The sequence below is a fragment of the Mobula hypostoma genome, chromosome 3 (genome assembly GCF_963921235.1).
Source record: "Mobula hypostoma chromosome 3, sMobHyp1.1, whole genome shotgun sequence".
Lineage (NCBI taxonomy): Eukaryota > Metazoa > Chordata > Chondrichthyes > Myliobatiformes > Myliobatidae > Mobula > Mobula hypostoma.
Window position 1 is genome coordinate 18,953,446 of NC_086099.1, and position 14,012 is coordinate 18,967,457.

The 14,012-nt window shown below is 37.4% G+C and overlaps 1 protein-coding gene across 4 annotated transcripts in view; it reads left to right on the forward strand.

Moving 5' to 3' along the window:
• LOC134343878 (kinesin-like protein KIF24) overlaps positions 1–5,026 on the forward strand; it is a 78,892-nt gene extending 73,866 nt beyond the window's left edge. For all 4 annotated transcript variants that reach the window (XM_063042744.1, XM_063042743.1, XM_063042742.1 and 1 more), the window contains one exon: positions 2,773–5,026. In XM_063042744.1, the coding sequence (XP_062898814.1) occupies positions 2,773–2,889 (117 nt within the window). In that variant the 3' untranslated portion in view covers positions 2,890–5,026. The remainder of the gene's footprint in view (positions 1–2,772) is intronic.
• Positions 5,027–14,012: the final 8,986 nt, after the last annotated feature.

Here is a 14,012-nt window from a genome sequence, read left to right on the forward strand (position 1 = left end):
GGATCTGTTCTGGGACCCTTACTCTTCGTGATTTTTATAAATGACCTGGATGAGGAAGAGGAGGGATAGGTTAGTAAGTTTGAAGATGACACAAAGGTTGGAGGTGTTGTGGATAGTGTGGAGGGCTGTCAGAGGTTGCAGTGGGACATTGATATGCAAAACTGGGCTGAGAAGTGGCAGATGGAGTTCAACCCAGATAAGTGTGAAGTGGTTCATTTTGGTTGGTCAAATATGATGGCAGAATATAGTATTAATGGTAAGACTCTTTTCAGTGTGGAGGATCTGAGGGATCTCGGGGTCCAAGTCCATAGGACACTCAAAACAGCTGCGCTGGTTGACTGTGTGGTTAAGAAGGCATATGGTGTATTGGCCTTCATCAATCGTGGAATTGAATTTTGGTGCCGAGAGGTAATGTTGCAGCTATATAGGAGCCTGGTCAGAACCCACTTGGAGTACTGTGCTCAGTTCTGGTCTCCTCACTACAGGAAGGATGTAGAAGCCATAGAAAAGGTGCAGAGGAGATTTACAAGGATGTTGCCTGGATTGGGGAGCATGCCTTATGAGAATAGGTTGAGTGAACTCGGCCTTTTCTCCTTGGAGCGATGGAGGATGAGAGGTGACCTGATAGAGGTGTATAAGATGATGAGAGTGGAATGGGCTGCCGGCAACGGTGGTGGAGGCAGATACGATAGGGTCTTTTAAGAGACTTTTGGATAGGTACATGGAGCTTAGAAAAATAGAGGGCTATAGGTAAGCCTAGTAGTTTCTAAGGTAGGGACATGTTCGGCACAATTTTGTGGTCCGAAGGGCCTGTATTGTGCTGTAGGTTTTCTATGTTTCTATAGTCAGATTAAGATTTATAAACTTCAATCGTTTAATTGCATATGGTTTACTGTCTGATATTTTGCGGTTTGGATTTGTAATTGGGCAACACATCATGCGGCATCCACACTAACAATATTTCTCAGTTTGGCTGGGCCGGAGGCTATCTTACCCTAGACAAATGTATGCTGGCTGAACCTCAGGGTTACACATGTAATAGTGGATAATTTTTCTCAATAAATAAATGAACAGGTTTATTTAATTGAGTATCTTTATCTAGTTTTAGGACTTGCGTGAAGATCTGATTGCATTTTAGGTCATATTTATGTCGAGATAGAGAAAATTCTACAGGGTTCACAAACTTCCTAGCACCACTAAAACAGGGTAGGTTGAACTTGGGAATTATGGAATTCATGCTGTCAAAGCCAAAGGGGGAGGCACATGAGCAACATACATTGTCACTTTGGAGGTTGGTCAACGTGAAGAGAGTGGATTACTCCGATTGGAGGAGGGTGGAGTTTGGAAAATTCAGTTATAAATCTCCTTTATTGACACTAACTTTGAAAAGACCTATTCTTCACTTAATTTAAGAATTAAGCTTGGATTGTGACTTATAGTCAAACATCTGGAATGGAAAGAAAACCTCTTCGAACTTCTGGACCAGATTTGTTCCCTTCTAAACCTCATGATTCTGTTTCCGGTTCTTCTCTGAAATAGATCACAAAAGGTGGTCTCTGTTATCCTGGCTGTTACCCAGCCAGTGTCTGGGAGCAGTGAGACACGGTCAGATTTATGCACATCATCACATATCCATGTCTTTCATTTGATCAGTCACTGGTAGGATGATGTGCACTTGGCGGACTGTAATTATTGTGCACAGATAGTCACTGTTGTTCTATCATCTTGTTAACAGTCCTAAGTTCGCTTACCTCTAAATTAGGGGTTCCCAACCTGGGGTGTATGGACCCCTTGCTTAATGGTATTGGTCCATGGCATATAAAGAGGTTGGGAACCCCTGCTCTAAATGCTTTCAGCACATTTGCACTTTTAGTTTAAACAAACAATTCTTTTGAGGGTCCTTATTTCAGCAGATGTAAATAAATATAGAAGTTTAAAATTAATTTGCATTATTCTTCTCATTGTAAATTGCCATTGCGTGGGTGAATGGTGGAATCTGGAGCCTCATCGTGGCAGTGGAGGAAAGAGGCCATGGATCACATGTCAGAATGGGATGTTACAAAGATTATCTTTATTTGTCACATGTGTAGTATATCGAAACATACAGTGGAATATGTCTTTTGCATCAATCTGCAGATATGCTGGGGGCAGCCAGCAAGTGTCACCATGCTTCTGGTGCCAGCTTGGCATACCTGCAACTTACTAACCCTAACTATAACCGATGTCTTTAGAATGTGGGAGAAAACTGGAGCACCTGGAAGAAACACACACTGCAATGAGGAAACCGTACAAAGTCCTTCCAGGCAGCAGTAGGATTGAACCCAGATTGCTAGCACCTTAAACTGTTTCACTAATCACTATGCCATCGATGGCAGATTGGGGAGAATAAAATGGGATTAGTGTGGCTTTCGTGTAAATGGGTGCTTGGTAGTGTAAACCTCAGTAGGCTGAACAGCCTATTTCCGTGGGGTGTAACTCTGAATCAATTTGCAATACAACACATGGCAGATTAAATCATAGACAATAGCCTTAATTTCTTATGTTGGAGAAGTTACAGAAAATCAATAATGAGTGGATGAATAGATTCCTTATAGTTCCATGAAAAACATTGTTAATGTTGGGTGGATTAGCTGTTTTTATATGGATATTTAAGGGATGTTTATAGATAATTGATTAACACTGCACTGATATATACTAGATGTATGAATACTGCTAATAATTGTTTTCAATGTGATTAAAATTGCCTGAACAAAGAATTCTTTTACTTGGCAGGACTTCAGTGATTATGTAACACAACTAGAAGAGATCCTGATGCTAAAAGCTAAAAGCATCCAGCATCTGCAAGGCGAGATCCATAAGTATCATAATCCTCCCAGGACAAAGCAATAATTTAATGATCCTGAATCTTAGCTTTAGTGTAAATTGTAGTGGTAAAGCAAGAGACTATCCGTGCATATATCTGACCTTTCTATAAGTTTCGGAGCAATTATTATTTAAATACAAGATACAAAAATAAATCTTTATATTTCTTAATTCTGAAATCTAATTTTGAACTTTCTGTGTGGGTACAGTCCAATATAATTTGAAGATTACAGTTTCCCCTCTCAACTCTGTTCATGGTTGCTTCTGTCTGGATCCTATGCAAGTGTTCATTATTTATGTGTTCACCAGGTAATGATTACAGAGGAAAAATACATGCTACACATCAGGGTCATAATGCTTAACAGGCTTGACTCGTATGTTCAACCATTATTGTACAGTCATAAACTGGTGAATTACGCGCAAAAGAGGGAGCTGTTCTGCCATTGAGATAGAGGATGAAAACTCAGAAAGGGTGTACCATGTCAGAAATTCACACAATCAGACCAAACAGTCTCAACGCCAATTCAGGTTGGATACAGAAAAGATAAGTCCTTAAAAAGGGGTTGATTCCAGTGTTAAGAGTATTAGGTAAATGAGTTATAGATTGCACATTTGGAAAGAAAACAAAATATTAAGATTATATTATAGTGGTAGATTAATTAACAATATGCAACATTAAATATGCATTTTTAAATAAACTGAGAATAAGACTTAGATTTGGAATTAATTTCTTGAAATTTTGCTTCAGTAAAAACATGAAAAAAAACCCAGATGAAGTGGTGAAACCAAACACTGGGAACAGTAAATAATGGAATTGTTGAGTGGTGAAATAGTCTTGCTCATCATTACCTATCTGAAGAAAACTGGAATTGAGTCAGTAGTTGATCTTTGATTTAGGTGGGTTAACATGCACTCCATACCACTTAGTGAGGACATTGCATTGATTGATTGGGAGGTGCACAACTTCGTAATTCAGTCAAAGATCCTTCCTCTCACTTGTAGTGTGTACTCCTGCAGACACACTACAATATAAGGCAAATTAATATTTTCTCCTACAATTAGAAATGTTTTAATAAGTCGTAAATATCGTAATATTGTTAAGTTAAATAAATGTCTTTTTTTTGTCAATCAGTCATTAGCTAGACCGTGCAGTGACAAGTTTAAATGTATCAGTATAATGGACTGTATGCAGGCACACTCCATTTTAAGGAGATGTAAGCTTGCATTTATTTTGCAGTGATTGAGGATTACTGAACATTAGAAAGTGATTCTACTAATTTTAGAAACATGGCACCCGAGCAATAAATATCACTTCTTCACCAAAGTCCTCATTGACCTTTGTCTGGGAAAAAAGAATGTCAAATTGTGTTTCTTGACTATTCACTGAATAATCCAAACTAATCAAAGGCATTATTTCACTTTTCAACTTCCCTTGTTTTCACTTTATTATATATGTTAATATACTGTTGAAACAATGCTAATATTGCAATCCTTGAATGTCAGAGCAAAATTAAAGCTTTGTGTCTATCTCTGTGGCAAAACACACTAATACAGACAATTGTTTTAAAAGAACTTTGACATAAATTACCGCAATCTGATATTCCTTATTAGAGTTCCATCAGGGAAATGCAAAATTTCCAACACCTGCACTTAGAAATTACCCCCCCCCCACCCGATAAGCAAGAATCATTAGCAGGTAATAACTGATTAAACCAAGTCTTGCTATTTCAAAAATGCAATATTTCATTAAATTATATATGGGCACACATGACAAGCAGTGAAAGAAAAACCATTTACTGTATTGAACCTATGCACTTCCTTTGAATTTTGTTCACCTCCATTTGTGTAATTTCCTTGTATTTGCAGTTTATTTTGCAGTTTGAAGTTTGTAATGGATATTTTAATGAAAATGTTGATTAATTAATTGTATTTTAAATAAACTGAAAAGTGAACATTTTTGCAAGTTTGCCTTCTTAAAATTGACTGCAGATTAGTAATTACAATTCAGTGTCACTTCCAAAACTTAAAAATATCATGTTTAGCATTTCAAAATGTGTTGAGTACTAAGTAATTTAAAGGCATTCTAACTATAGAGCATTAATAAATGTATCTATGCAGAAGCAGAACTTACTATATCACTGATCAAAGTTGCTGGTGAACGCAGCAGGCCAAGCAGCATCTATAGGAAGAGGTGCAGTTGACGTTTCAGGCCGAAACCCTTCGTCAGGACTAACTGAAGGAAGAGTGAGTAAGGGATTTAGTCCTGACGAAGGGTCTCGGCCTGAAACGTCGACTGCAGTCCTGACGAAGGGTCTCGGCCTGAAACGTCGACTGCACCTCTTCCTATAGATGCTGCTTGGCCTGCTGCGTTCACCAGCAACTTTGATGTATGTTGCTTGAATTTCCAGCATCTGCAGATTTCCTGTTGTTTACTATATCACTGCTATGCTTTGTGTAACAAAGAACCTCATGGTCAATAAAATTCTTATATTTACACCAATTTCAAAAATATTTTTAGTTTGTTTAAACTCCATCAGAAACATTATGACAAACAATAATCCTTTGACTTTCAATTCAAAATGACAGGCAACTGGACTGGAACTGGGGTTCTTCCTGATGATATCTATTTTGGAAATCACAACTAATGATAAACTTAATTTTATTGTATTTCTGTTCAAATTTGCTTCTTTCATTTAAAGTACACTGGTTGCATTTGAATAAATGCTAAATCACAATTGTAATTGAACATTTACCAATAGAGTTACTGAATGTTGTAAAGTTTGATGGACCAAGAAACAACATTTAGTAGTTTAATATAAAATAATTAGGAGTATCAGTAAATAGGTATAGATGTAACTAGAAAGTTGGATCATCTAAATGACCAAATGATGGTTAGAGTCATAGAAAAATACAAGAAAGTGTCACGGACCCTGTGACGGGGATAAAGAACCAGCAGAGATGGAAAACACTTTGGAGTCTCGTATTGCTATAAACTAATAATATTTATTAGTAACTACGCAATGCAGTAATATCAATGTAAATATATCACACAGGTTAGCAATGATTATATATAAAAGTAAGTGTGGAATATATATGTATGAAAACCAAACTTCTTTAAGTCTAGGGGTAAAAAGGTACAGTCTTATGATGTTGAGTAAAGTTCAGTTGAGTTCGTGGTATTTAGTTGAGTAGTGATGGAGAGAGAGAGAAAGTGAGTTGAGTCTTCAGGTGAGCTGATGCTGTCGATTTTCTCGTCGTCCTCCGAAATCCTTTACGAGTCACCGACTGTGACTTTAACCAGGGGGACCGGTTTTCCTGTGGTGGAGCTATCACCCCAGCAAGGGTGGACACATAGACAACTCCCCACCAGTCAACCCCTTCTTCACCGCTGGATTAGCAATTTGGATCGATCCTCCAAAACCCACTTTCTCTGTGGGCACAACAATGCTCATTCAGTGTCCAGATCATGTGTCTGAGGACTGTATCAGCTGACCTCCCATTTATCTCACCAGGCTGAGCATCACCTGTCATTCAAAGAGTCCCTCCTTCCTTTGTCTGTAAAGGAATGTGAGCAGGCAACAAGTCCTTGGAAGTAACATCAATAATGTCCTGTTGGTCACCATAGCAACCTTCGAGCTGCTCAGTTTTTATCTCCAAAGTAAAATTCCAAAGTTAACTCCCGTGTCAGTCCAACCGTCAATCTTGGTCTCTCTCTCTCCTTTCCAAACAAACCATCAATGATAAATGTCTCTCTCTGTCTCTCTTCAAACAGTTAATAGGGGCACTCCTGGATCCCCTCACAAAAGAAACAGACCCTTTGGTCCATCTAGTGCATGCATAACAATTTAAATAGCCTACTGCCATCGACTTGCACTGGGACCATAGCCCTCCATACCCCTACCATCCATGCACCTATCCAAACTTCTCTTAAACATTGAAATCGAGCTCACATGCACTACTTATGCTAGCAGCTCGTTCCACACTCTCACCACCCTTTGAGTGATGAAGTTTCCCCTTATGTTACCCTTAAACTTTTCACCTTTCACCCTTAGCCCATGTCTCATTATAGTCCCACCTAACCTCACTGGAAAAATGTCTTCTTGCATTTATCCTATGTATCTCCCTCTTAATGTTGTATACCTCTATCAAATCTCCTTTCAATATCGTACGTTCCAAGTATAAAGTCCTAACGTGTTTAATGGTTCCTTATAACTCAGGTCCTCCAGACCCAGTAACATTCTTATAAATTTTCCCTGTACTCTTTCAACCTTATTTACATCTTTCCTGTAGGTAGGTGATTAAAACTGCATGCAGTACTCCAAATTAGGCCTCATCAATGTCTTATACAATTTCAACATAACATCCCTTTTCCTGTTCTCAATACTTTGATTTTGTACACCAATGTGTCAAAAGCTTTCTTTACAACCCTCTGTGTTAATGTGGATAAGTTTGGAATGATACACTCAAATTTCAAGTTCAGGTTTAATTGTCATTCAACCATATACATATATACTGTAAAGCTCAAAGAAACAGGGTTCCTTCATGAGGTGGGGTGGGGTGGGAGTGGTGACCTAAGGTTCAAAACACAGTATGTACGGTCACATGCAGCACACAGGATATAGTGGTCGATGATATTTCCAGTGCGGCCACTTTATTTTGAAATGAAGTGTTTACTTTAGCACAATTAAGAAAAATAATTTAAAATATTAAGGTTAAAGAATAAGGCAGATGATTTTTGTGATGTGATGCATTTTGGAAAGTCAATCTACTGCAGGACGTGCTATGAATGGTAGGGCACTGGGGAGGATAAGGTAGTACAAGTTCATAGTTTGTTGAAGGTGGCACTACAGGTAGGCAGGATGGTGAAAAGAGCATTTAGCACACAAGGTTGCATAGAGTCATAAAGTACAGCACAGAAACAGGCTTTTTGGCCTATCCAGTCCATGCTAAAACCATTTAAACTGCCTCACCAACTACCTGCACCAGGACTGTAGTCCTCTATTTGCCCTACTATCTATATATCTATCAAAACTTCTCTTAAACGTTGAAATTCAGTTTGTGTGCACCACTTGCAGGTCAGTCCACACTCTAATGACCCTCTGAGTGAAGAAGTGTCCCCTCAGGTTCCCCTTAAACTTCTCACCTTTCACCCTAAACCCATGACTTCTGGTTGCACTCCCGCCGAACCTCAGTGGAAAAAGCCTATTTGCATTTACACGATCTATACTCCTTAGAATTTTGTATACCTCCAGCAAATCTCCTTTCAGTCTTCTATGTTCTAAAAAATACATTCCTAACCTTTCCTTATAACTCACATCTTCCAGACCCGGCAACATTCTTGTAAATTTTCTCTGTGCTCTATCAAACTTGTTTACATCTTTCCTCTAGGTAGGTGACCAAAATTGCGCACAGTACTCCAACTTGCCCATTTTTCCAGCTGATCCAGATCCCTCTGCAAGCTGTGATAGCGTTCCTCACTGTCAACTACACACCATTCTTGGTGTCATCTGCAAATCTGCTGATCCAGTTAACCACATTATCATCCAGATCATTGATAATAGATGACAAAGAACCCAGCACTGATCCCTGTAGCACCCCACTAGTCACAGGCCTCCAGTGAGAAGGGCATCTCTTTACTACTACTCTCTGGCTTCTCCAACAAAGCCATGTCTAATCCAATTTACTACCTCATCCGGAGTGCTGAGCGACTGAACCTTCTTGACCAGCCTCCCATGTGGGACCTTGTCAAATGCCTTACTAAAGTCCACATAGACAACATCCACTGCCTTGCTTTCATCCACTTTCCCGGTAACTTCCTGAAACAACACTATAAGATGTTACTCATGACCTAAGGATGTTTTAAGTATACTTCAAATCTACTCCTCAGCCTGTTTTCTTCAGTCCTGCCGAAGGGTTTCAGCCTGACTGTACTTTTTTCCATAGGTGCTGCCTGGCCTGCTGAGTTCCTCCAGCATCTCATGTGTGTGCTTCTTGGATTTCCAGCATCTGCAGATTTTCTCTTGATTGTGTTTTGAATTTCTGCACTTACGTCCTGTAGAATCCGAGGGAAAACCTTGTCAGGCCCAGGGGATTTATCCACCCTGATTTGCCTCAGGGTAGCAAACATCTCTGTAATCTGTACAGGGTCCATGAAGTTGATTCCACTTTGCCTCACTTTGTTAGACTCTGTATCCATCTCCCAAGTAAATACAGATGCCAAGAATTCATTTATGACCTCACCCATCTGTTTCGGCTCCACATATGGATTACCATCCTGGTGTTCCAGAGGACCAGGTTTATTCTGTGCAATCCTTTTGCTCTTAACATATCTGTAGAATCCCTTTGGATTTTCCTTCACCTTGTCTGCTAGAGCAATTTTTTGCCTTCTTTTCTTAAGCCTTACTGATTTTTTTCTTAAAGTGTTATCTTATACTCCATAAGCACCTCAATTGTTCCTACTTACCTATACCTACTATGTACCTCCTTTTTTTTTCTTAACAAGGGCATCAGTATCTCTTGAAAACTAAGGTTCCCTTCACTTGATATCTATACATTTTTTCTGACAGGCACATACAAAGTTTCTACTCTCAAAATTTTGTTTCTGAAGGTCTCCACTTTCCAAGTACACCTTTACCAGAAAATAGCCTTTCCCAATCCACACTTGCCAGGTCATTTCCGATACCATTAAAATTGGCCTTTCTCCAATTTAGAATTTCAACCCATGGACCAGACCTATCTTCTTGCATATTTACTTTGAAACCAATGGCATTGTAGTCACTGTTTGCAAAGTTTTCCCCTACACAAACTTCTGTCACCTGCCCTGTCTCATTCTATAATAGCAGATCTGGTATCACAAGCTCTCTCATTGGGACTTCTATGTACTTTTCTTTTTACATCTTTTTATTGAATTAGTACACAAAAGGTAAACCATATAGGCACTAATACACTGTTGCAATATAACTTTACAAGAGATATTAATACACAAAAAAATTAGTACAAACAGTGCAGTTTAGATATAAAATAACAAGGTAATATAATAGTATACTAATTTTCATACATATCAATAAGGAAAGGGAAAAAACCCAAAAAAAACCCCAAAAAAACCCACCATGCAACTAATCTAAAAAGCAAAGCAAAGCAATGGGCTAACTAGGAATCAAGTAGAGTTAAACAACTTAAAACAATCACGTCCTCAAACCCGACCTCCATTAAAAACAGTTAAAAAGCAAGAAGGGAATGTAGATATGGACCGAGAGAGAAAAAAAATTACATTAAATGAAAATGTTGAATAAAAGATCTCCAGGTCTGTTCAAATTTAGCTGAAGAATCATAAAGATTACTTCTAATTTTCTCCAAATTTAAACATAGTATCGTCTGGGAAAACCAAAAGAATGTAGTTGGAACATTAGTCTCCTTCCAATGTTGTAAAATACATCTTTTTGCCATTAAAGTAAGAAATGCAATCATTCTACGGGCTGAAGGAGAAAGGTTACTGGAAATTTTAGGTAATCCAAAGATAGCAGTAATAGGATGGGGAGAGATATCTATATTCAATACCTTTGAAATAATATTAAAAATGTCTCTCCAAAAAGTTTCCAGAGTAGGACAGGACCAAAACATATGAGTTAAGGAAGCTATCTCCCCATGATATCTGTCACAAAGAGGATTAATATGAGAATAAAAACGAGTTAATTTATCTTTAGACATATGTGCTCTATGGACAACCTTAAACTGAATTAGGGAGTGTTTAGAACAGATAGAGGAAGTATTGACTAGTTGTAAAATATACGCCCAGTCATCCGCCAAAATAATAAAGCCCAATTCCTTTTCCCAATCTGACCTAATCTTATCGAATGGAGCTTTCCTAAGTTTCATAATAGTATTATAAATAATAGCCGTTACACCTTTCTGACATGGATTAAGGTTAATAGTATCTAAAATATATGTAGGAGGTAGCGTCGGAAAGGAAGAGAGTACAGTACTTAGGAAATTTCTAACTTGGAGATATCTAAAAAAATGTATTCTTGGTAAGTTATATTTGTTAGATAATTGTTCAAAAGACATAAGGGAACCATCTAAAAATAAATCCAAAAACCGTGAAATACCATTGGTCTTCCAAATTTGAAAAGCACGGTCCGTGGAAGAGGGGGAAAGAATATGTTGCCTAAAATAGGAATCGCAAGCCCAAATTGATTAAGATCGAAAAATTTTCGGAATTGAAACCAAATACGTAAGGTATATTTAACTATCGGGTTGCAAACCTGTTTGTGGCATTTCAAATCAAAAGGAAGAGAAGAACCTAAAATGGAGCCAAGTGCATAACCTTGAGCAGATTGTAATTCCAATACTACCCATTTAGGAATGGATAGTGTATCTTGATCAAGTAACCAAAATTTCATGTGACGAATATTAATTGCCCAGTAATAGAATCTAAAGTTAGGTAATGCCAAACCTCCATCTCTCTTAGCTTTCTGTAGATGTATTTTACCCAGTCTCGGGTTTTTATTTTGCCAAATAAATGAAGAAATTTTAGAGTCAACTTTGTCAAAAAAGTATTTGGGAACAAAAATCGGTAGTGCCTGAAATACATAGAAAAATGTTGGTAGAATAAACATCTTAACCACATTAATACGACCAATCAAAGTTAAATATAATGGAGACCATTTAAATGAAACTTGAGTAATGTGATCGATTAAGGGAGGAAATTAGTCTTAAATAAATCTTTATGTTTACAAATAATTTTAATCCCAAAATATGAAAAATGATTATTAATCAATTTAAACAGAAGGTTCTGATACAAGGGAAGTTGCTTATTAATCGGAAAAAGTTCACTCTTACTGAGATTTAACTTGCAACCGGAAAAAAGACTAAATTGTGCTAATAAATCTAAAGCAGCAGGGATGGATTTTTGAAGATTAGAAATATATAAAAGTAAGTCATCAGCATAGAGTGATACTTTATGGGACTTTAAGCCCCGAGTTATCCCAATAATATTTGGAGATTCTCGAATGACAATTGCAAGAGGTTCTAATGCAATATCACATAATAAGGGACTAAGAGGACAACCTTGTCTGGTGCCTCGCAAAAGGTGAGCTTAAAGAGTTAGTACGAACTGAGGCCATAGGAGAGTGATATAACAATTTGATCCAGGATATAAATTTCAGGCTGAAATTAAACATTTCAAGCACCTTAAATAAGTAAGGCCATTCAACTCTGTCAAAGGCTTTTTCAGCATCTAAGGAAATGACGCACTCAGGATCATTTTGTGAGGGAGTATAAACAATGTTTAACAGTGTGCGAATGTTATAAAAAGAGTAATGGCCTTTAATAAAACCCGTTTGGTCTTCCAAAATAATATAAGGAAGTGCTTTTCCTAATCTGTTTGCTAATAATTTAGAAAAAATTTTAGAGTCAACATTTAATAAGGATATTGGTCTGTAAGATGCACATTGAGCAGGATCTTTATCCTTCTTTAATATTAAAGAAATCGACGCTCTATAGAAGGATTCGGGAAGTTTACCAAGTTTTAATGAGGCCTCCAGAATCCTAAATAACCAAGGAATTAATGAGGATGCAAAAAATTTATAAAATTCCGCGGTAAACCCATCAGGGCCAGGAGCTTTCCCTGGACTCATAGAGAAAATAACATTCTTAATGTCATCAGTGGTAAAGGAAGTGTCTAGCATAGAGATATATCCTGTGAAATCTTAGGAAAAGCTAGGTTATCTAAAAAGTCATACATATATTTAGAGTCTCGTGGAGACTCTGATTGATATAAGGAGGAATAAAAATCAAAAAAGGATTGATTAATCTCAGCTTGATCAAATATGTCAATCTTTTTGATTATAAATCTGATTAATTTGAAATTTAGTATAATTAGTCTTCAACTGATTAGCCAACAGTTTACCAACTTTGTCACTATGTACATAAAATTCGCTTCTTGTTTTCATTAATTGATTTGCAATTGAGGACAAAGTAATAAACTATGTTCCATTTGAAGTTCAGTTCTTTGTTTATACAACTTCTCAGAGGGAGCTGTAGCGTATGTCTCATCAATTTCCTTAATCTTGTCCACAATAACCAGCTCCTCCTGCTTCAGCTTCTTCCTCAAAGCAGCAGAGTATGAGATGATCTGACCACGAATATAAGCTTTAAAAGTATCCCAAAGGATGTTCATAGAAATATCTTCTGTATAGTTGATTGTAAAAAAGAGATCAATCTGTTCATTCATAAAGTTAACAAAATCCGAGTCCTGAAGCAACAGCGAATTAAAACACCATTGTCTATTATTTTGTGTATTGGCCTGACTTTTATTAGAAAGCTTAAGTGGAGCATGATCCGAAATGGTTATAGAGTCATAATCACATTTAACCACTGAAGAAATAAAATGAGAGTCAATAAAAAAATAATCAATTCTTGAATAGAAACGGTGAACATGTGAAAAAAAAAGAAAAATCGTTTTCCTGAGGATGCAAAAAACGCCAAATGTCCGTCGACCCAGAATCTGAAAGGAATGAGTTAATCAAGGTTGCAGATTTATTGGGTAAGGTCAGTAAAGGAGCCGAACGGTCCAAAGCTGGGGATAAACAAGTATTAAGATCCCCGCCCCAGATTAGTGAAAACTCATTCAAATTCGGGAACAGATTAAATAATGATTTATAACATTCCAGACAGTCCATGTTAGGAACATAGATGTAAACCAAAACTACCTTCTTATTAAAAAGTAGACCACTAACCAATAGAAACCTACCATTCGGATCAGAAATAATATCGTGTTGTACAAAAGTGATTGAGGGATGTATAAAAATAGAAACTCCTTGAATCTTAGCGTTAGAATTCGAATGGAAGTGTTGAGCCTTCCAAAATTTAAAAAAACGTAGTCTGTCCCCCCTCTGCACATGGGTCTCTTGTAAGAATAAGACATGTGCTTTAAGTCTCCTGAATACTTTAAAAACTTCTTTCCTTTTAATAGGATGGTTAAGACCGTTAGTATTCCAAGAGACAAAATTAATAGTAGACTCCATAAACCCTAAAGTCAACCCGCAAAAAAAAGGATTGACAATTAGGTTCGACCCACGAACCTGGAAAGGGAACAGAACAAACAAGAGATAACGGGAAGGAGAACACGACCAATACTTCGGTAATGTAAG